The 24,724-nt window shown below is 41.6% G+C and overlaps 1 protein-coding gene across 1 annotated transcript in view; it reads right to left on the reverse strand.

Annotated features, from left to right (window-relative positions):
• The window catches only part of CUNH4orf45 (chromosome unknown C4orf45 homolog), a 142,993-nt gene that overhangs the window by 7,923 nt on the left and 110,346 nt on the right, over window positions 1-24,724 (reverse strand). The window contains exon 6 of the mRNA XM_029235885.1: window positions 17,226-17,284. Within this exon, the coding sequence (XP_029091718.1) occupies window positions 17,226-17,284 (59 nt within the window). The remainder of the gene's footprint in view (window positions 1-17,225; window positions 17,285-24,724) is intronic.

Raw genomic sequence — 24,724 nt, forward strand, 5'->3', positions numbered from 1 at the left:
CTCCAGGCTCACCTTTTGATTTCCCACCCAGCCTTAAAAATGCAGCTCAAGCTACCCCTCCTACAGAACATTCCTGATTGGCTATCTGACCTTCAACACTGTTTACACATTGTTCACTCCTACTTTACTTGGCGTCTTGCTGAAAGGGAAGGAACCCTGTCGTACTTTTTTGGGTCTTCAGTGTCTAGCAGAGTTCCTGACATAGAACACGTTTCCAGTCGAGTTTGCTTGCTTCTCTCAAGGTACCCAAAGATGGTCAGTTGTTACCTCAAGGCAGAGAGCCTGTGACTGCATGGGTTGGAGGGTTTGCAGAGAGGTGGGATTGTGTTCAAGTTCACACTCTCTTTTGCTAGTTGAATTTTTTAAACTGTGAGCATGTAATTTTTTTTTTATAATAAAAGATGTCTAAATGTTGCTTAAAAACTGTTGGTTGTTCGGAAAATGATCAAAATTTTCCTAGCAGACTGGACAACAGAGAAATAAGGTCAGAAGATAAAATAGACTCCAGCACCGAGTTAGGAAATGACTGGCTGGGACTTGCTTATATAACAGTCTAAAACCGATGGGACAAACTGAACTTTGATGTTGACACTTGTGCCAGAAAACATACTCCGGGTGGCTGAAGAGCAGCCCTTCGAGGGCAGTGCTCTGCTTGGTCTTCTGGGTTCCCACCTTTTTGTGTGAGCTGGGCCCGCAGGAGACTCCAGGGCAGCCACCTGGATTCATGACCCAACAGTCTTGTCCAGGAGCAAAGCTTTTTCTACTGTTTGGACATCTGGGTTCCCTCTGGTTGAGTGAAGATTGTTCTAATAAGTGGTAAAATGACTGTCTTTTGGATTCCAAAGTTCAGGAAACAAATCGCCGACTGTTTAAGCCCCAGTGAGTCAGTCTGGTTGCCTTATACATACCTGGCGACAGTTACTCACTAGAGTTTCAATAGAGAAAGACGTGGAAACTTCCCTGCTGGGCTCAGCATTCTCCTTGCAGCATTGTGAAGTGATGTAACCCTGTGCATTTCTAGCCTGTGAAGAGGCCTGGGGCTGTATCCGTATAGCGACTTAAACGCACCACTACTTATTTCCCCAGCAAGCTAGGTCCCCTAAATGTTTGCTTTCTGGCAGGGTCATTGATTTCTGCTCTTTCCATTTCCGGAAGTACTCAAAAGCCATCGATGGCTCAATGGAAACTTTTGAGAAACACATTCCGAAACCATTTGGCAGGATCCTTGCTTTCTTGGAGAACAGGCCTTCTATAGAACATTTGCAGGAAAATAAGACCCCAGTTTTTAAAAGATCTCTGCATTTACGGTATAGTCCACACCTAAAGTCAGAATCTTGCCAAGGATACAATTAGGGCTTTCATGATGTTTAAAACTGTGTTTTTCTCTTCTGAACTGGCCTTCTGCATTGATGGAGTGGGTGTTACTGCTGACACTGGCAGCCACATATGTCCAGTGATTTCAGAGACAACAGCCAGAGACCAGGGTTCCTCCCGAGCACACAGTCGGAGGAGGTCATATAAAGCATCATCCCCTGAGCCTTCTCAAGAGAACTTATCTTGGAGGGGTGGTGCCACAGAGGCGGACCTGGGAAGATTGGGGCGGCTGCAGGTCGGTGTTAGCTGTGTCATCATTTAGTTAAGTCAGACCTCATTTCTTACCCATTGACCTTCCTTCTCTCCCTGCCCTAGAGAATCTCATACGTGATGCCCTAGAGAATCATACGTGAGGACGTTGCATCTTACTTTCAAAAGACACCGTCTTAATTCTCAGGTAACAATTACTTGATCCTGGATCAGCAGCTGTCATGGAGATGATTAAAAAGCATGAAATTATCTTGATGTTTCATGTTTGGACAAAGTGAGTGCACGACTATATTTAGCAATTTTTAAAATGTAAGTTTTAATGCAACTGGAATTTATCCTAGGTTGTTTGTTGCCCAGGAGATTCTTGTTGAGTGGAAAGAGAAAGAGACTTATTTAAAAAGCTAATTCTTGGGCTTCCCTGGTGGCGCAGTGGTTGAGAGTCCGCCTGCCGATGCAGGGGACACGGGTTCGTGCCCCGGTCCGGGAAGATCCCACAGGCCGCGGAGCGGCTGGGCCCGTGAGCCATGGCCGCTGAGCCTGCGCATCCGGAGCCTGTGCTCCGCGACGGGAGAGGCCGCAACAGTGAGAAGCCCGCATACAGCAAAAAAAAGCTAATTCTTAGTAATTCATACCCAAAGCTGCCTATAAAGACTTGTCTACAAGATGCCGACCTTCCTTCTTTAATGTGCAGTCTTCAAGATGCTGGGAAAATCAAGGTTCTACCTCTGAGTGATAACTTAACCAGTTTACAATAAAGGTCCAAGGTTAAATGTAACTGAGTGATTAGGACAATGTGTGGAGATGTACAGCCTCAAAGATGCAGAAGCCGCCTGCATGACTGGTCAAGTCTTCAGACAACAAGAGTCTGAACCCGAGTTTTTTGAACAGAGATTAGTATGTGCTCATCCGTGTCCCAGGTCCCTGGAGACCACGCAGAAGGCTAACAGCGTATGTAAGAAAGACACATGGCACGGGACCAAAACATCAGTGCATGAATCCACAATTGCTTATTTACCTCTGTACCTGTCAACAGCTACTAAGAAGTTATTTGATTGCAATAAACTTCCAGTGTTAATCATTCATGATGAAATGCAGAAGAACATTTTTTTTTTTTTTTTCCGGTACGCGGGCCTCTCACTGTTGTGGCCTCTCCCGTTGCGGAGCACAGGCTCCGGACGCGCAGGCTCAGTGGCCATGGCTCACGGGCCCAGCCGCTCCGCGGCATGTGGGATCTTCCCGGACCGGGGCACGAACCCGTGTCCCCTGCATCGGCAGGCGGACTCTCAACCACTGCACCACCAGGGAAGCCCAGGAGAACATTTTTATGCCTGTTTGAATCTTTTACTCTTGTTTAGTAGTTCTCTCCTTGCCCAAATAACAAAAATGCCTACGATCAGTTTTACACCATTAACAATTTGAAAACAAACTTATTAAATGGGTCTGCATATCTATGGGCACAAACTATTTTGCAAAGTAGATAGAATTATTTATATTTATAAACAAAACTGTGTGATTCACATTAGCATGAGACATACCACCTCAAGGATGAAAATGAAATTGCTTCCCAAAGAAATATTGGGGAAAACACAAGCGATGCATCCCCAAATTGCCACCGTCCACCATTAACTATTTCAGACACAAGAACATTGCTTGAATGCTATTTTCAAAAGACAGAAAGAGATAACTAAATGTAAGAATATTTATTTTTCCTTTAAGTAGAAAAAAACCCACTCTCTTGGGCTCTCTTCAAGGAGGAGAGCATCTAAGGCTGTGCAGTTCTGTAAAATTACACACACCATATGCTTCAGACCTCAAATTGTGATTATTTTGATTTGATTTATTGCTTTTATTCCATAGGAAACACAACCACTTTATTTGAAAGACTTGTTAAATATTCTACCACTCGGCTGGAGTAAAGAATTTATTGGAACAAGAGAGGTCTTGCATGACCCTCAGCGGACAAACACTTCTTCATTGCTTTGCCAGCTTGTCTTCCCCGAGCTCCAGAATGTGGAGCTCACGGCTGGTTGCACTTATGGATGTCAGCTGGGCTTCCAGTCACCCGGGTCATGCCGTCGAAATCAAACATGCTGTCTTCCTGTGCCTAATGACACACTCCACAAGGTTCTTGTTGCCAAGAGTTGTTCCACAACGTGGACCTACACAGAGTTGTTTACTGATTTTCGTTCAGTATTTTAAATGATTTATATGAAGTGACTATCACTTGTGCTCACTCAGAGGCAGCTGTCCAAAAGCTTTCAGCAATGCAGCATGTTAGACTGTCTGGGGTCACCTGTGAGGAATGTTGAATGGAATTCCTGATGTTGCTGGAGATGTGGGCGATTTTTTGTAGGACATCCAGGAAGTCCTGCCAGTTTCAGCAGCACGGGGCATCTCTCCATGCTGGTGCTTGCTGGGTGACACTTGCTTTTTTTGCATCCAGATCAGAAAACCACAAGGGGAAGAAAGGGCAGCAACATGTATTTCAGCTGTGTGGCAGCAATCCTGGGGAAGGCTGGTAGGGAGAATATAACAGTATTGACTCAATTTAGCTTTGGACATGCTTATCTATCCAGATGGTGAAGCCTGACCTTCATTAACTAAGGATAAAGTTGATAGAATTTCATCTTAGTTCCTTTGGAATCTAAGGATATAGAAAATTAGACAAAATGGTTCAAAGAGCCTCAAGGACCCATCACCATCTTCAAACGCTATCAATTTATAGCCAGTCTTATTGAATCTCTATCTTACTTACTAATCCTCCCTCCGCCAAGACATCGACTCTCAAAGATATAAAAACTATTTTTGCTAACATCATCACAATGCCATTATTTCTCCTAAAATTATAATACTTTCACCAAATATTCAGCATTCAAGATTCTGGCTAGCTCATCAATGTTATGACTTTTTTATCAGCCTGTTTGTTAGAAACAGAAGACATGTAAGCTTCACACCTGTAATTGCTTAAGGCTTTCAAGTTTCCTTTAGTTCATAGGTTCTCTCCATCTCTATTCTCCTCTACCTCCCCCTCCTCTTCCTCCTTGTCTTTCTCCTTCTCACTATTTGTTGAAGAAACACAATTTCTACAAAAATGGTGTTTCCATTTGTCCTATGAAATTTCCCACATCTGACCTCTCCAAGTCGTCATTTAACATTTTCCGCCATCATCTTATTTCCTATACAGTGTTGGTTGGATTTAGAGGCTTGATCTAAGTCAGGCTGGGTTTTGGGGGCAAGACCACCGCGTTAGTTTGCTAGGGTTGCCAACACACAGTGCTGCAGACAGGCAGTTGAAGAGCAGAAATGTAGCATCCGCCATTACAGAGGCTGGAAGTCCGAGATCTAGGGGTCAGCAGGGCTGGTTTCTCCCGAGGCCGCTCTCCTTGGTGTGTGGACGGCTGTCTTCTCCCTGTGTCTTCACATGGTCTTTTCTCTGTGTGTGTCTGTGTTCAAACCTCCTCTTCTTATAAAGACACCAGTCAGATTGGATTAGGGCCAACCTAATGACCTCATTTTAATTTAATCACCTCTTGGAAGACACTTTCTCCAAATGCAGTCACATTCTGAGGTACTGGGGGGTTAGGACTTCAACACAGGAATTTCGGGAGTGAACAAGTCAGTCCATAATAACTTTCCAGGTAGTTGTGTGCCCTTCCATCAAGATGTATATATATAATATCGGATCGTTTGTCTTTTTGTGGGTTTGGCAGTCGCTCATGATCAATATCTAGGTTCATTCACTTGAGTTTGCAAAGTGGTGATAGCCTAATTCTGTTGTTACTTCTTTATGTATTAGCTAGATTCCTTTTTTTTCTTTTTTTTTTAAGTTGATTCATCTTCTCTTTGGTTTGCAGTGGTACAGTTTGTATTAGAAAGGCAGAATTAATATTTGATCCTTTTCGTTTATTTACTCATTTTCAAAATAATAGGTTGGTCATTGGAATCCTCCAATGTGATCAGTCTGTTGAGGCTTTTTAACTGACACTGTGAACTCATGGATGTTCACGTCTGTGTGTATGAAGGTGTGATGTATGTTAATCCACTGCAGTTATTACCTTTCCCTCAAGTTGTCCTATGTTTGGCCAGTGGGAGTCTCTGCAAGCTTGGCTTCCAAGTCCCTCAGACAGGACTGCAGTAGTCCTGGAGAGCTTCCTTATCTGGTACAGCATGATGTGCCAGGCTCATGTTTTCCATTTCCTCTCCAGATCCGAGCAGCTCCGGTTCCTTTTAGTGGAAAAGGTGCTTGAAGAGCAGAATCTGAGCACTAGGGGAGCTCACGGCTACTGAGTTGATTTCTACATCTAGGCCTTTATAGTGAGTCGAACTATGAACCAGATGTACGTAAACATCCATCATCATACATATGTGTACATATATAATCCCAGTCAAATTCAGGGTTTGCTTTATCTTAACATCTGTCTTTCCTCTTTCCCACTCCAAGAATCCTGGCCTCAACCACAGCAGGAATGATTAAATAAGAACCCCACGTTGCTGTCCATTTGCTTTCACACACGACACGCGCACAGCAGAGTCAGACTCGCACAGCTAACACGCCCACCAAGCTTTCTGCAGCTCTTTCTGTCCTTAGATTTGTACTCAAATCACTGTGCTTTACAATCCCTGGGAATATTTCCTCCCTGTGGGTTAAACCATCAACTGGGTACATATTTAGGGTGTTTGTTTTTCATTTTATATTTAAATACATTTATTTTATAAATAAGAACTCAGATATGAGGTGCACATCTTATATGTCTTACGTAAGGTGAGACACGCACATGGTTTCAAAGCCAAACCAAGTGTGGCGCCAGCAGTGCCTTCCTGTTTTTCTCGTCACCCTATGTGTCTAAGCCAGAGAAAGGGTTGGGTTTGTGTGGTGGCGGATTTGGAGGAGGAGGTGATGCCTGAATCGTGTCGTACTGAACAGCTGTAAAGAGTGACTCCGATTCTGGGAGAATCTGTCTCGAAGGCCTTAGGGAAGAAAACATTTGTTCTGCCACCCACCATGTAATTCTTCTTTGAATTTTAATGCGTTAGCCTTTAGGCTGCTAGACAGAAAACAGCCGCTGTGTTCTGTTTAAACTCGGCCATCTTTCTACTTTGCTGTAGAGGCTAGAAATGAGAAGGTTTTGTCAAGTATATGGTTATGCGCTCCAAAGTAGTTCGTCTGGATCTGTGAAGTTCCATCTCGTGATAACATCTTGGAATCTAAATATAGCAGTATTATCTAAAATAGATAAGCAACAAGGATGTATTGTACAGCACAGGGAAATTCAGTCATTATCTTGTAATAACTTTAAATGGAGTATAATCAATAAAATTTTGAATTACTTTGCTATACACCTGAAACTAATGTAATATTGTATATCAACTATACTTCAATAAAACAATAAAGCATAGTGTAAAAAAAGAAAGATAAGTATATTTTTTTAAATAAAACAAATACAGGAGTTTTAATGGAAACAAAATTAATTAATTAATATAACTGTCCTAGAAGCCAACTTCCACCCATCCTTCAAGCTCAGGGGACCTTATGGAGCCTTCCTGATGTCGCCCCAAAGTTTAGATTCCCCGACATCTGTTTCCATGACACCCGCTAGAATACTCCTATTGTAACAGGCATTGCACTTAGTTGTTAAACTTTAAGTATCTAAAACACAAAGCATGGTGCCAGGCACAATTTCATATTTCTATCACTGCATCCAAATATACTCTAGTATAATTATTCGTTTAGGTGTCCCTTTCCCCCAACTATTCGATAAGCTTTCTGAGGGCAGGAACTGTGTCTTCCTTCCTCGGTGCCACACTTGTTCACAGTTGGGATGGAATAAAGAACAGAAGAGATACTATTGGACATAGAATTAGAATAACAGAGGCTAAACCCAGTATCCTCTCGAGGATCATATTATAAGGATGAGGCCACCTTTGAAAGTGATGGATAGCATCCTCGTAAACTCTCAACGCCGCTGGACGCTACAGTCTGACCTCTGTACCCTCAGACCATAAAACATGATGTGAACGCTGCGGCATATTCTATACATGTTGTGGCGAATCCTACAGTCATTTTGAGACTTCCTTAAAACGGGGAAAGAAGCTACCCTCCTGTGTGTCAGATCCATTCCGGATGCCTTACACGCTCACACTTCATCCTCAAGACAGCCCCACGGGACAGGTGTTACTGTTTCCCCTTTTACCGCGAACTGGGGTCCGAGAGCATCTACGTTTCACGAGATGGAGGACCTCTGCCCAACTCTGTCAGCTGCAGAAAACCTGGCATTATGAGCAGGCTTAAAAGAACAAGTGAAAAGCAGAGAGAATGGTAAATAGTGCACATCAAATGGACTGTGTGATTATTGTTCTCTTGCCTCATCTGGTCATGTGGACGGATGGAGGCCACATGATATCATTGATCTTTTGTAAACCACTTCCATAGATGTTGGTAATGAGGTAAGAGATACAGGGGCCTCGGGTTAACCTGCTGCAGCCAGTTTCATGCTGACCCTTTGAGATAAACTATCAACAGGAACGACACGCCCTGATTGGGTGAAAGACAAAGCAGCCCACCGCAGTCTCCTCATTCTTGTGGTCAAGAGGACTTCCCAGCCTGACACATGCGCAGAAGGGGTCCCAAGTCATCCTCTAGTAATCTGGGCTGCGTTGTAATATCATTATAATACCATTAGCATTGCGGTTTTGACCCCCTCCCCCCATGGGTTTCACTTGGACGCTCTCGGGGAAGACTCGAAACGGTGCCTGGTGGAAGCCCAAATAAGGAATTGCAGATTATGTGATCATAGGGGAAGGAAAGGGGAGCCACCCGCATCTAAACCCCATATTAACAACCTAAGCTGCCCCTAGGAGGTGCACCTCACTGCAAGTTTGCCCCTGTGCTCTCCCACACGCACTGTGCTTCTAATAAATGCTGGGCCTGCTTTGCAATCTTGGTGTCTTTGTTGAACTCTTTCTTCAGAGAAGACAAGGACCGAGTTTCACCAAAAACAGTAATATAAGCATGTTCGAAACGACCACGGTTGGGGCATGTTTATGGCTTTGAAAAACTGAATCTAAGATAGCGAAATAAAACATTCCAAACACCTGTAACACATCTTGTCCTCGTTTTTCTGCAGTCTTTTTGTCTTTGCCTGGGCCTAACATCTGTATTGGACTGCAGGCCGTGCTTGGATTTCAAGACCATAACCTATTCCTTTAGGACCAGCAGCTGTTCTTTCGGAGACCCTGTCTCCTGAAACAGGCCCTAAGAGCTACCGTTCTGACATCCGAAATGCTGAGAAAGGGAAGATCATAGGCCAGTGAATTGCGAGTGCCTCTTTCTTACACACTTCAGGCTTCAGTAGTTTTCGGAAGTTCCACAGAGGGTACTTTGCCACGAAGGGCCCCGTTCTGACATGAACTGAATTTTCCCCACCTGGAAATCAAGTGATCAACCAGGAAGTTTTCTTCTCAAGAATAACAGCACTGACTCTTCTTTCCCTGGCTTTCCTTTCAATAACAGCTGCATCGTATCCTTCTGCTATAAATGCTCCATCCTGGGATGAGGAATATCTACTCAATCAACAAGAAACATTTACACGCAGCCTGTGTTTCTCCATATGGTACCTCCTACGATGAAATGATCAGTCAGACATTAGGCTCTTTCTGTCCTGTCTCTCCTGATGGAATATGAGGAAGACAGGAATTATCTGTCTTGTTCACTCCTGAATCCCTGGGCCTAGCACAGTGCCTGGCATGGAGTTGGCAGTTGGATATTTACTGAAAGAATAAATGGGCCTCCGCTATCTGTGTGGCACCACAACAGTGACCAGCACGGGAGCTCTGTGCTGACCCTACTGCACCTGAGCTTCCTGAGAGCCCTCGCCCGACACTACAATGATGGAGAGGTGGCTGGGGAAGGAGGCTGGGGGTGGGTGGGTCCAGGGGAGGAAGTACAAAGGCAGTTTTTAGGTAACTAGCCAAAAGGAGGAACAGGTGCTGATGATCTCAAAAAATACAATGGAATACTACTCAGCCATTAAAAAGAGTGATATAATGCCATTTGCAGAAATTATGCCAATTGCAGAGATTATCATACTAAGTGAAGTAAGTCAGACAGAGAAAGACAAATACCATATGACATCACTTACATGTGGAATCTAAAATACGACACAGGGCTTCCCTGGTGGCGCAGTGGTTGAGAGTCCGCCTGCCGATGCAGGGGACATGGGCTCGTGCCCCGATCCAGGAAGGTCCCACATGCCGCGGAGCGGCTGGGCCCGTGAGCCATGGCCGCTGAGCCTGCGCGTCCGGAGCCTGTGCTCCGCAACGGGAGAGGCCACAACAGTGAGAGGCCCACGTACCAAAAATAATAATAATAATTAAAAATAATAAAATATGACACAAACGAACTTATCTACAAAACAGAAACAGACTCACAGACATAGAGAATGGACTTCTGTTTGCCAAGAGGGAGGTAGGTAGGGGAGGGATGGCCTGGGAGTTTGGGGTTAGCAGTTGTAAACTATTGTATAGAGAATGGATAAACAACAAGGTCCTACTCTACAGCACAGGGAACTATATTCAATACCCTGTGATAAAACATAATAGAAAAGAATATGAAAAAGAATGTATATATGTGTATAACTGAATCACTTTGCTGTACAGCAGAAACTACCACAACATTCTAAATCAACTATACTTCAATAAAATAAATTTCTGAAAAAATTGTAACATTTTGCTCCTTAAGGTTCACTGAAATCCCCCCAATGTGCCAGTCACCGATAGCCTTAAAAATAGAAAGTTGTCAAGATCTATGGATGTTTTGAGGAAAACAACTCCAAGAAAAAAGCAAGCATTTATGTACCAATATATTTTTAAATAGTGGCCGTCATTAAGTCTGTGCTAGTTCAACAACTGGCTTTGGCAGTATTTCATTATGAAATAAAACAGGGAATTTTCTACACAAGCCTTAACTGATGCCAAATACAGGCACACCTTCTACATTTCTGAATAAACAGAAAGCCCAGTTTATTCAGGTCAGTGCTTATTTCTTTAGTACTGAAAGCCCTAGTTTTAGAAATATTTTCAACTTAGGACCCTAACTACTAAAACTCTAGTTGACTGAGTTTCTATTTCTCCCACTTTATAATTAATTTTCAATTTTATCAAGATAAAATGCTTGTACATAATGTAGTGCTAATTTTTTTCCATTTTAATGCAATCATTTAGGTACATGATACATAAAAATAGTACTAAAGTGAATATTGTGAAGATTACTCTATATAAGTACACCTGTAACATATAATATTGTACAGCAACTATACTTCAACAAAATATATAAATAATAAATAAATAAATACTACTAAAATGCTTATAATTAAAAATACTTCCCTGTCCCTCCCTGCTCCCTGTCCCAACATTCTCTTCTCCAAAGTACCCACTTTTAGCTCATTTGCTTCTTCTGGAACTTCACCCAATATCTGTACACAGTAAATGCCCCCTGGAGAGATCCCACTTGCCCTGTTCCTCCTCTGGGCCCCTGTACAGCCACATTCCTGGTTCTCTCCATTACCATTTTGGGAATCCCCTTTGCCTGTCACCTTTGTTAGTTCTCTTGTTTCTTGGATCATATTCCTTTCTCTTTCCCGGATTTCCCCCTATTGTCTTGCTAGATAATATTCTCCAGTTGCTTCTTAGGAAAAAATGCATTTTTTTGAGTACATACATACATGAAAATGTCTCTTTTCAGCCTTCCCACTTGATAGTTGGGCTGGGTATAGAATTCCGGGTTGAAAGTCACCTTCTGGCAGACAGGGAGGTCATTGACAAGTGTCTTCCAGAGCCCAGTATTGCTGTCAAGAAGTGTGATGCCTTATTGATTCTGGATCCTTTATATATGTCCTAGTTTTCCTCTGGAGGGCTTAACAGTAGGCTTCATCCCAGCAGTGAAATTTCACAGTGACATGCCTTGACACAGTTGTTTTGTTGTTGTGGTCATTTTGCTTTGGTGGAGACTTCCAATCTGGAAATTCATGTTATTCCCTTCTGAGAAATTTTCTCATTGATTTTCTTTCTTCTGTTTTCTCTGATCTCTTTTGAGGTCTCTTATTAGTCAGATATTAGACTAATTTAATTTTAATTGATTTCTTACTTTACTATTTTTCACTTTCTTCTTTTCTGTCTCTTGGACTTTTTGTTCTACTTTTGTAAGATTAACTCAACTACATAGCATGAAATTTCTCTCCTATACTGAATCTCTATACTTATTTTTTGCTAATATAATAGGAATTGTAATAAATGCATTTTGTTACATTATTTCAATGTACTTCATTTATTTAACTAATTGATAATGTTTATTAACAGGTGGCCTGATTTGCTCAAGATACCTTCAGGTTAGCCTCTTGTCCAAGTGATCAGTTCCATTAGCTTCCTGTTTCACTCTCAAAAGTGTCCTATTTTGGGTGATAAAATATATGGTCACACTATTTACTGAGCACTTAGTTTGTACCAAGTGCTGTTCTAAGTGCTGTATGTGTAACAACACATCTGTACAACAACCAGCAGAGTAGATTCTAATCATTTTACAGATTGGGAACCTGAGGCATAAATAGTTTAAGTAACTCATCCAAGGTGTCACAGCTACCAGGTGGTAAAGTGGGGACTTGAATGCGGGAAGTCTGCTTCAGAGCCTTGCACTTTTTTTTCTTTATCAACTATATTTGTTTGTTTGTTTAATATTTGTATTTATTTATTTATTATTGAGGTATAGTTGATTTATAATATCATGTTAGTTTCAGGTGTACAGCACAGTTTTATACATATATATACTTTTCCAGATTCTTTTCCCTTATAGGTTATTACAAAATATTGAGTATAGTTCCCTGTGCTGTAGAGTCGGTTCTTGTTGGTTTTCTATTTTATATATAGTAGTGTGTATCTGTTAATCCTAACCTACTAATATATCCCTCCCCCACTTCCCCCTTTGGTAACCATAAGTTTGTTTTCTATGTTTGTGAGTCTATTTCTGTTTTGTATATAAGTTTGTTTGTATCATTTTTTTATATTCCACATATAAGTGATATCATATAATATTTGTCTTTGTCTGGCTTAATTCACTTAGTATAATGATCTCTAGGTTCACCCATGTTGCTGCAAATGGCATTATTTCATTCTTTTTTTATGGCTGAGTTATATTCTATTGTATATATGTACCACATCTCTTAACCACTATAGATCCCACTTCATCACTGCTTACAATCCCTTATTTGGGGGATATTAGGTTATTTCTGAATTTGCATTACTGCAAACACTGTTGGACTCCTTTCTAGCTAAACCTTTCTTTACCTCCTTCATTATTCTCCTGGAGGATAAATTCCTAGTGAAACCAGCTGTCTTGATTCTCAATTCACACTCTTTAGACTATGCCGTGCTGTGCAACCTCCTGAGGATAGGAACTGGCTAACAAACCACTTGATTATGAAAAGACAGAAAGCAAGAAAGCAGACTAGGAGAGCCAACACTCTGAAAAGAGCTGTGATCCTCAAGTCAGGGAAGGTTGTAGTTCATTCTGATTTTTAAAACTCGTAGCGCTCCCCTCTGCATGGCTGACACCTAGTCTGATCACTCTCACCTTAGAATCTGCAGCCTCCTCGACACCCACACCCTGACCCCCACCGTCTACTGACATTAGGGCAGAGTCATAGCAGCAGCTCCTTTCTGGAAGGAGGTTTGCCTGTGAATGACTGTTGATTTCATAATCTCAGCAAGACTTTCATTTGCATGGATAACAAGTTTACCCAGGTAGGGAGCCATCGATTTTCCTAAAATGCTCCTTCTAAATCCAGCTTAAATTTCATCTCTCTCAGCAAGTCCTCATGACTTGAAGTTATCCAGCTTTTCCAGCCTGAGCTATACCAATTTGTGCCATTCGGAGTACAAGAAGAACTGGGATTTGTCTTTTACACCGATACAGCAAATATGTACTGAGTACCCGTGTATGCCACGCTCTGTGTTAAATGTAAGGAAGAGAAAAGGAAGGCAAGATATTTCCATGCCCCACAATTTTCAATAATGTGTAGCTTCTACAGATTTCACTTACTCCTTAAACAAAACAAAAAGCCCTGCCCATTCACTATTTGCAGTGCGTTCTCTTGTAATTTGACTCTTTTAATATGACTGTAAACTGTTCTCCCATCTCCTATCTGTGTTTTTTATTCTTCTTATTGAAATTAAACATACGGTTTGTATATATTGGAAAACACCCAACTGCAAACAGAAGAGACCACGTAAAAATGAGTTAATCATCAGGTCACGTGTCTAGAGAAACTTCTGTATTTAAAGCAAGAGAATGTTTCCTTCAATTCAGAAGAAAAAAAATAGAGTCAACCCACACCCAGTTACTGCAATCATTCTCCATCAATGGATATTGCATTGAACTCTGTTTACATCTATCTGTCTTGAGAGTCTGTCAGCTACTTGAGAGCAAGGACCCTGTTTATTAATTAAGGTCTTCATCTCAAGTCTGTTGAAGTGTATCTTTACTGGTCTTTAAGATGCAATAAACAGGAGAACACACCATTGATTTAATAACAGCTTTACATGGGAAGAGAAAAAGAGGCCCTACATCTATAAACAATTATTATAAAACACATCCTGATTTCAAGAAAGTTAAATTTTAAAAGTATGCCCCAGAATGGAGGAAATCCTGTCATTGTCTTTGACTGGACTTCTGGTCTCGAAAACAAGGTGGACTCTTGCCTCTATTAAGTCAATGGACAAAAATTCTTTAGTGTTGGTTGTATTGACTCAACTCATCCTCCTCTTCCTCCAGTGCTTTTTCTGAGACCGCTGATAACTTCCAAATATTTGTCTGTTATTGTTTTCTGGGATTTCCATTTCCTCGTATGGAACCCTCCTCTTTGAATTCTTCGCTGGATTTTACAGCCTCCTGCTGTCCTCAGGGTCCTGCCTCCGAGGCTCTGTGGTCCTTCACTCACCTTGTCCTCTGTGTGGGCGCCCCGGCCCCCCAGGCTCTTCCCGTTCCTCTCTCAGTCCTCATGAGTGGTGCTCAGCCCTAGATACATTCTTTCCATCCTCTGAGCCCTGTTCAGGCCATTCCCTGGGCCAGGAATGATCTTATATTCACCTTTCCAAGCCAACTTAATAATTACTTCTTGGGTGAACACTTCTCTGACCTTCAGTCCAGGTCGATGTCCCTGGTAAAACCTTCTCTTTCCATCCCATAAACACCCTTTGTAATGAAATGTTTTATCATGAACTGGACGGAATAGGGCAGGATATTAACTTTTCTTTAATATACCACTATATTGTTTTATTTGTTGCCATAAGCATGCATTATATCTGTCATTTAAAACAATTATTTAAAAGCATGAAAGACAGTATGACATACTTGTTCAATGTCTCTCCCCTTCCCTAGAATACAAATTCCAAGAAGGGCATATACCGGGCTTGTCTTGTTCAGCACTGTGGCTGCAGGATCTAGCAGTGCTTTGAACACAGGAGGTGCTAGATTTATAGAGTGAATGCAGTTGACTGAGAGGACAGAACATGAAAACGGTCGGGGAGGCTAAGCACGAAACTTGCCCAGGATGGAGATGGCCCTCTGTCCAGCTGAGAGAACGCAAGCAGGTGGGCACACCTGGGCCTGTCAGAGTCAGCATTCTCTTCAAGATCCTCTCCCCAGCCTGAAGGTGGGGCCTGGAAGGCTTTTAAGCAGCAGTTGTGCTTAGTCTCGAGAGGGCAGCGTTCAGGTTACTGGCACCTGACTAGTTAGAAACAGGACCCGAGCCAGAGGCTGTGGGCAAATCTAATTTTTAACTTTATATTTAAATTTTTTATATTTAAAAATTTGTAACTTTTCTAGTTATACTTTTCTAATTGTATTTAATTTTTTAAACTTTTCTACTTATAATTTTCTAATTACATTTAAATTTTTAAAACTTTTCTAGTTATAATTTTCTAATTGTAATTATCTTCATTAGGAATTTAGTACTCACCACATGCAGCTTGGTTTCATAATTTTGATCTATATATTCATCTACAATTTCCCAACTGAATCCACAATTCCCTCGGTACAAGGTCTTTCTCATAAACATTTTGCATCCTCATGACTTGGTACAATCCATGTCATATTCCCTACAAGTGAATGTAGCCAACATTCTTTCATCCAAGGAAAATGCTCAAAGTGTCAATATTTCTCAGATTCTTTCCAACAAGTTTTTTATGTTTAAATAAGTCGAGCAGATGTTCACACTTGTATCACCAATGCTTGTTGAAGTTACTGTGATTTTCAGTGGCCTTTCATTATTTTTGTTGTTTTTGCTTAGAAATATTTGATAGGGTATTTGTAAATAGGTGCTCGCAATGTTATTTGAACGAATGAAGTGGAATATTTAAATGAGAACATGTGCTTTGCATGCAATAATTGTAACTATTTCTCCATGGCTTTAAACATAGGACATGCTTTGTAAGTTGTAGGAACTGTGCAATGATACCTTTTGTCGTCCTGGATCGTATCATAGTAACTAATAGACATTTGACATGGGGTTTATGGTCTTGTCTCTTTTTGATGCAGCTTATGTTGTGGTGATATAGCAGAAACGGACTAAAATCCACTAATTTTGTCCATGCTAATAACGGGAATCTTCAACGATTAAAAAGGAGGTGAAGTCGGCTCCAGAAACCCTGACCTGCAAAAGCCTAAGGAGAACAAAGACATTATTGAATCTGCAGTCTTTAAGAGCAATGCTGATTGATCCCTTTCCCTCTTAGAAATCTGAATTATATGTTCCATCTAGATGACACGCCTAGGTTTTGCTTTTCCCGTAATTGAACACACCTTGCACTAGGCATGTTTAATTTAGGTTACCAGCTGCTTTAAGAGAGTGTCAATTCAAGCCATGCTGTGACTTCAGTAGGGCTATGTTTATTAACCAGCATGACCCGTTATGATGGTTTCTAGGCCAACAGCATGAAATGAGCGTTTTTAAATTTTTATTTTTTTATTTACTTTTTAAATTATTTTTATTTATTTGTGGCTGCGTTGGGTCTTTGTTGCTGCGCATGGGCTTTCTTTAGTTGTGGCGAGCAGAGGCTACTCTTCGTTGCGGCGCGTGGGCTTCTTGTTGCGGAGCATGGGCTCTAGGTGCTCAAGTTTCAGTAGTTGCGGCGCGCGGGCTCAGTAGTTATGGTACACGGGCTTAGTTGCTCCGTGGCATGTGGGATCTTCCCAGACCAGGGCTCGAACCCATGTTCCCTGCATTGGCAGGCGGATTCTTAACCACTGTGCCAACAGGGAAGTCCCATAAGGGTTTTTTTTAACCAAAAAAATTATATTCTTGTTCTTCCACAAAAAGATTTATATAGTTAAAGCTACCGGACCCGTCCAGTGGCTGTTCTTAACAGGCTGGTTCCTTTTTCTCCACTGTGCTTTCACCATACTTGCCCCACCTCTTTCCTCCCCTTAATGAAAACCTAGTAGACAGTGAACATTTTGTTTATGAGGAATAAAAATTCATAATTATACAAAGAAACCTATAGGACATAAAAAGTTTTAAAATATTAACCCTGTTCCTAATTTAGGAAGGAAACACATTAATTAACTGATGTAAAATGTATTAGTATGTGCTTACCATGGGTTCTGGTATCTGTGGCTTAGTTTCTCAACAGCAGCTTGACTGAACTCTTCATACTGTAAAAGGAAGAACATGAATTAAGTCCCCTGATTCCAATGTCACTGGGCACAAACATGTCTGAGAGTCTGGGTTCCTGCTCAAAAAGGAGGTCAGTTTGAGCAATTAAACAGGAAATGCTAAGTTCAGTTGAAAGAAGATGGTCTTTTGATTTTTGAACTGAGAGGAAAAGGCATAAGAGGTAAAATAACTCTGAGCCTCTGTGCTTTCCCTTCCCCCTCTGTCAAAGGACAGGTGCTGGGTCCCAAGAAGAGTGTCATCCCCAATCTCTAAGCTCCTAATGATTCTGTGTCTACACCAGCAGGCATGCAAAACCACAATTTAGCATTTAGATTCAAACTGCTCAGCTCTTTCCACTTCACCTTGCCCTCACAGAATTAGGAAATGTGGTGGCTATAGCACAGGAAAGAGCTGGGTGACAGACAGCCTGTGGTGCAGTCTAGCTCTGAATGTTCCTTTCAGAAAGCATCACAGAACGTCGATAAAATATTTGGTTGCTTAGAACTAGTTCTCACATGAAAACATATCCCCGTGCCCGTCCCTGTGCATAGAAATTATCTCTCATAACTGAACAGATGACTATAAACTGGCCTCTTTTCCCCAGGAACTGTCAATGGAGGACACATTTTATGCATAAACATGGGAAATGGGGGTGTCAAATTTATACTGAAAAGGGTTTGGGGCCTTAATCAATTCTCGATTTTCCATACTAGGGTTGGGAAACAGTGATAAGGATTATCAAAAGTACTTCACTTCAGTTTTGTCTATTTCTTAAAATTAATTAATTTATTTATTTTTGGCTGTGTTGGGTCTTCATTTCTGTGCGAGGGCTTTCTCTAGTTGCGGCAAGCGGGGGCCACTCTTCATCGCGGTGCGCCGGCCTCTCACTGTCGCGGCCTCTCTTGTTGTGGAGCACAGGCTCCAGAGGCGCAGGCTCAGTAGTTGTGCCTCACGGGCCTAGTTGCTCCGTGGCATCTGGGATCCTCCCAGACCAGGGCTCAAACCCACGTCCCCTGCATTAGCAGGCAGATTCTCAACCGCTGTGCCACCAGGGAAGCCCTTCACTTCAGTTTTGGAATGCATTTTTACACTGATGCAGGATGCTACATTCGTAACATCAAAAAGTAGCAAACTCAAATGAGGCAACTGACAAGGGATAAATTTCCAAAATAACAAACAGCTCATATAGCTCAATATCAAAAAAACAAACAACCCAATAGAAAAATGGGCAGAAGACCTAAATAAACATTTATCCAAAGAAGACATACAGATGGCCAACAGGCACATGAAAAGATGCTCAAAATCGCTAATTATTAGAGAAATACAAATCAAAACTACAATGAGGTATCACCTCGCACCAGTCAGAATGGCCATCATTAAAAAGTCTACAAATAACGAATGCTGAAGAGGGTGTGGAGAAAAGGGAACCTCCTGCACTGTTGGTGGGAATGTAAATTGATACAGCCACTATGGAGAACAGTATGGAGGTTCCTTAAAAAACTGAAAATAGAGTTACCATATGACCCAGCAATCCCACTCCTGGGCATATATCTGGAGAAAAACATAATTCGAAAAGATACATGCACCCCAGTGTTCATAGCAGCACTATTCACAATAGCCAAGACATGGAAATCCCCTAAGTGACCACTGACAGATGATAAAGAAGATGTGGTGTATATATACAAAGGAATAGTACTCAACCATAATGAAATAACGCCATTTGCAGCAACAAGGATGGACCTAGAGATGATCATACTGAGTGAAGTAAGCCAGACAGAGAAAGACAAATACCATATGATATCGCTTACATGTGGAATCTGAAAAAAAAAAAAGATTGTTTTCAACTAGCGACAATAATCATAACTTGAAATTGGATATTCCCTATTAAGCAACCTTTAAATAAGTCTAGGTATTAATTTAAAAGGATATGTCTGGTAATTACATTCAGGTACTGTGAATGAGACACAATTTCTGAAATGAGCTGTTAAATTTGAGTTAAATTAATCACAGACATTGGGGCCCATTCTAGTTAACAATGAAAATCATTGCTTAAAAATGTCATTTTTAATCCCAAATCACCTCTAGTCTAGAACTCCCATCACTGAGGAATCCTCTTGCTTTCTTGCTATACTTAGCTCAGGAAGTTTTTCCTAATATACCCAATTTGACTTTCCTTACTAGAAAGGACCGTCTTCCATCTCTGTAACGATGAGGTCTTTCTCGCCAGCAGAACGAGTACAATGGCAATGCGTTTCAAGAATGTGTGGACACTAGAGTTTCTCTTCGCCATCCTCCTCCTTTGTAACATAGAGCTCTTAGTACCAAACATTGGAGTGGAAAATCCCCTAAGGCTACCTTTTCTTATGCTAATGTAATTTTTTCTTCACTTGCTTCCATTTGCAAAATATTACTGTTAACCGCTTAGGTGTCTTTCTTCCCACAGCCAGTGAGAAGCATTCTCATTGCTGGCATTGGGTCACCAAATTGCATAATGCTGCCTATTCTAGACTGGAACTATTGAAGGGAGAAAGGGGGGCTTCAAGCCTTTGTGTACATGGCGCATTTGAAGCATTCGTTTTATATTCAGAGTAGGAGTAGAAACAAAACAGTTCTCTCTGAAAAATGTCAGTGCTCAAGGCATGGATTCTGTGATGCATTTTTCTCACTAAAAAACAAAAATTGAACAATGCAGAGGCTCATACTTCATTTTATGCCACATTATACGTGAGCCTGAGTTGAGTACCAACATGAATTATATCCTGGTCTCCCTTTTTTTTTTTTTTAACTGCACTGTTTATTTAATTTGAATTAGTACGTCAACTTTCAGCAAACAGACTAAACATTAAGTTTCATGAGTTCCTTGACTCTGGCCCCAGTATGTGTTTTCTGTGGAGTATCCAGATAATGAGAAACATATTCCATTATGTTTCTAATGTGCTTATCATAACATAATTTAAAAATCCAGGACTTCCGTGGTGGCGCAGTGGTTAAGAATCCACCTGCCAATGCAGGGGACATGGGTTCAATCCCTGGTCCGGGAAGATCCCACATTCCGAGGACCAACCAAGCCCATGCGCCACAACTGCTGAGCCTGGGCTCTAGAGCTTGTGAGCCACAACTACTGAGCCCGCATGCTGCAACTACTGAAGCCCACATGCCTAGAGCCTGTGCTCCACAACGAGAAGCCACCAATGAGAAGCCTATGCACCGCAGTGAAGAGTCCCCCCACTCACTGCAACTAGAGAGAAAGCCCGTGTGCAGCAACGAAGACCCAACGCAGCCAAAAAATAAAAAAACAATAAAGTGAGCTAAAAAAATCCATGTAGGCAAGAAAATACGGTATATAGAGACATTAATAATACTAGATCCCATTTCTTGAGACTGTACTAGAGTCTGTACTAGATACTATGCTAAGTGCTTTACACACATCTCACCAAATCCATTTAACAACACTCTAAGTTATTGTTATTATCCCTGTGGAAGACAGAATTCTAAAGACCCCCAAGATTCTCGCTCCTTGGTATATACACCTTCTCCCAGATATTCAACCAAATACTAGGTACTGCTGTGAAGGGATTTTGCAGATGTAATTAAGATCCCAAATCAGTTGACAGTAAGAAAGGGAGATTATCCTCAGTGGCCCAAACTTCATCAGGTGAGCTCTTGAAAGGATCTGGGCTCTTCCAGGCAAAGGGGATTTGAAGCATGAGAGGGATTTGGACATGAGGGAGAATGTCTGTTGCTGGCTTTAAAGATGGAGGGCACCATAGCTATGGTATGTGGGCAGATTCTCGAGGCTGAGACTGGTCCCTGGCTGACAGCCAGCAGAGAAATGGGACCTCAGTCCTACAACCACAAGGAACTGAAAGCTGCCACAACCACATGAACTCGGAAGAGCCTCCAAGCCTCAGGTGAGATCACAGCCACAGCCAACACCTTGCATCCAGCCTAGTGAGTGCTGAGCAGAGAACCCAGCCAGGCCTTCCCGGGACTTCTGACCTATAGAACTGTGAGCAAATAAATGGTGTTGCTTTAAGATGCTATGTGGTATTAGGTTATGCTCAACAGAAAACTAATGCAATGCCCGTTTTATAGGTGCAAAAACTGAGACATTATAAAGAATAGTAGGCAGACTAGCATGCAAAGAAAGAAAAGAGGGAACATGAACATTTCTTCAACCGGCTACTTTTGCGTATTCAGTTTTTCGTTAAGGCATAGATTTGCCCTGAAAAGCACTATGAATCCTCGCTGCCTCATTTACTCTCAGAGAGAAGGCACATTTCTATTATTTTTTCTGCACTTCCCCAGAGAGATTCATGTTTTCCTTATTCACGTGATAATTCAAGATACACTAGAATTTTATTTTAAAGCAAGACTAGAACTTATTCTGTTGGGAATTGTTAGGATATGTGATGAGTAACCAATCACTCTGCTACCAGCCCTTTATCCAGAGTTAGCAGAAGGTCCCTACCAGGGTCTGAAATACGAGTGGATTCAACTATTCAACCTACAGAAAAGCGACATGGGAGCTTCCCGAGTCTCTGCTTGTGCCCAGTACACAGTTTCTGAAATATAATCAAGTGCCTGGTTGGTTCTTACCCTTGGAGTTTCCTAATGTGTTGGCACTGTTGTTAATTCAAAGGTTAGGAAGAGTGTTCCAAGTTAACTGTCCAGTTAGCTCTACAACACAGAATTACACTGGGGGTGGTAGCTCAGGCATTGTGAACATAACAGTGTAACTAAGTTTCAGTAAAAAAATATATAGGCTAAGTAGTTCTCAAATGACTATTGAATAAGCTAGGAGGAAAATAATTCTCAATCTCACACACACTTAAAAGCTCATCTCCCCCCCTTCTGCAACTTGGTCTCTTAACAAAGACTCTGAATGAGAAAAGAATGGGATTTCAGTCTCCGTCTCCCATCATTTCTTGATGATCGTGTACACTGTGCTAAGCACTGCACGGAGGGCTGTGGATGCTGTCAGTACAAAGCCAAATAAGACACAGCTCTCAGACCTCAAGGTGCTTACAGCCGTTTGGGATGTGGCTGGCACTGTGGAGACCAACTGTCTCACCAAAAACTTCAACAACGATCACAGCACAGAGAAACTTCCTACGAATTCCTCCCCAGCTGCAGGAGCCCACAAGGCTTCCAAAGCACTTATTTTCAATGCCATTTTCTTTGTGCCCAGAGACAGGGGGACCACATACCAGGGGCCCCTCTATTGAATGGGTTGTTTTCAATTTGCTCAATTAAGATTTCTTGGATCCTAGGTTCAGTCCTGGGAAGAGAATAGATATCTCCAGATTGCTATGCATTCTATGCATTTTTGTCAAAGCAGCGGAGGTACCCCGGAAGTGGTGTATATGAATAGTAGGGAAAAGTATAATCCTAAATTTATAATGCTATTAGTTTCCTCCAAAGATCTTAAAAAGCCAAGATTTAGAAAACATACGTCCTGGTATTTTAGCCACCTGTGCTTGGGATATTAGATCACGCACAAGTTTCCAAATTGTTGACAGTAAATTTAAAGGACCCTGGCTGTGGAGCCAACGTCAGGTTTACTAGACCCCATTCTGATTTATGCAACTTTTTCTTAGCTTTCTATCTCCCTATCATCCTCAAATACTATTCGCTGAAAACCTATGGCACATGCTTAATACTAACTTTAAGAGGTGTAATTTTTTAAAAAGGTGATGTTTACATTGAGATGCAAACTCAAGATGCACGTCAAGACTTACAAAAGCTAGTGACCACCATGGTGTATTTGCAGCCTTCCTTAGTTAGGAATAAAATCACTCACTAGACTCTAAATTACACTGAGTTCCTTTCTTCCTCCCTCCCTCCCTCCTTCCCTCCCTCCCTCCCTCCCTCCCTCCCTCCCTCCTTCCCTCTCCCTCTCTCTCTCTCTCTCTCTCTCTCTTTCTTTCTTTTCACATTTCCACATCCTAACAAAAGATGTGAACATTAGGATGTCTTTTTTTTCCAATTCACCAATAATCATCCATAAACTCACAGCCACAAGGAGGAAGCCCACATTTGGCTGGGGCTGGGATGCCTGGTGACATGTGGAGTGGCAGTGTCCCCAGCTATCAGCAGAGGTGCTTCTCCTTCCAAACCCGCTATTCTTCACGGAATGGCTTTGAACACAGCACAGAGAGTGCATCTCAGTGATATGTGCCTCGCTTGTTGTTTTCATGGTCTGTTCCAGAAAGGAAGCATCAAACTTAAAAACTTATTTTCTGGGAGTTCGGATACAAGTAAGTTCCTTCAATTTATTTGAGGAATCCTATATAAAGCCAGGTTTTATAAAATGGAGAAAATATAACACCTGCATACAAGGGGGTTGATGATGTTAATACATTATTTTCAAGAAAAAGGAGGGTTATTTGGCTTCTGTAGCCAAGGTTTCTTCTCCTTCATAGACGGTCAGCATGTGGCCCTCCCCTACCAGAGGCTTCCCGTGGTACCAGGAAAGCCATTAGTTTACACAGCACTTAAGGATGAAAGGTGCTAATGTAATTATTTTTATATTAAACGACAAACTGTTAGGATGCAAATAACTCTAAGAAATATAAAGTGAGAAATAAACACACACCCATCTGGGAAAGAAACAGCAGCCATCCCAAGGCGCTCCTAATTTTAGGAAAGCTATTTTCTCTTTTGCTCTTATAAGTTGGTTGGAAAAGGAAGCTTTATTATCTTTCAAAAGTCTTCTATATTGATAATAACATCTGGAGATTAGGAGTGTGAGATCTTAGGAATTTTAATGAGACTGTTTGTGATTTGCCCAAATGAACCCAAAGGTAAATGAGAAGCTTGGGGGGAGAAACACCCAGAAATTCTAAAATGTGTGATTGGTGGTCTACATACTGATCAACTCCACACCAACAATACTTCTCTTTTCTAGGTGATTTTGAAAATTTTCCGGGACGCTGTCGTGTGGAAGTGGGTTTGGGAGAATGCACAGGGTGGGGCTGGAAAGAAGGTACAGTTTAGGGGGGGAACTTTACTGTCTTCTCTTTTTTTTTCCAGAATGCCAAAGATAATATTCAATGATATGTTTTGAAGCACTCTAGAGTGCTTATTACACAGAAACTGGAAAATAATAAAACTAAAAATAGAGCTACCATATGACCCAGCAATCCCACTCCTGGGCATATACCCAGAGAAAACCATAATTCAAAAAGACGCATGCACCCCAATGTTCATTGCAGCGCTATTTACAATAGCCAGGTCATGGAAGCAACCTAAATGCCCATTGACAGACGAATGGATAAACAAGATGTGGCACATTTATACAATGGAATATTACTCAGCCATAAAAAGAATGAAATAATGCCATTTGGAGCAACATGGATGGACCTAGAGATTATGATACTAAGTGAAGTAAGTCAGACAGAGAAAGACAGATATCGTATGGTATCACTTATATGTGA

This window comes from Monodon monoceros, unplaced genomic scaffold (genome assembly GCF_005190385.1).
Source record: "Monodon monoceros isolate NGI ecotype Baffin Bay Population unplaced genomic scaffold, NGI_Narwhal_1 Super_Scaffold_20, whole genome shotgun sequence".
Taxonomy (NCBI): domain Eukaryota; kingdom Metazoa; phylum Chordata; class Mammalia; order Artiodactyla; family Monodontidae; genus Monodon; species Monodon monoceros.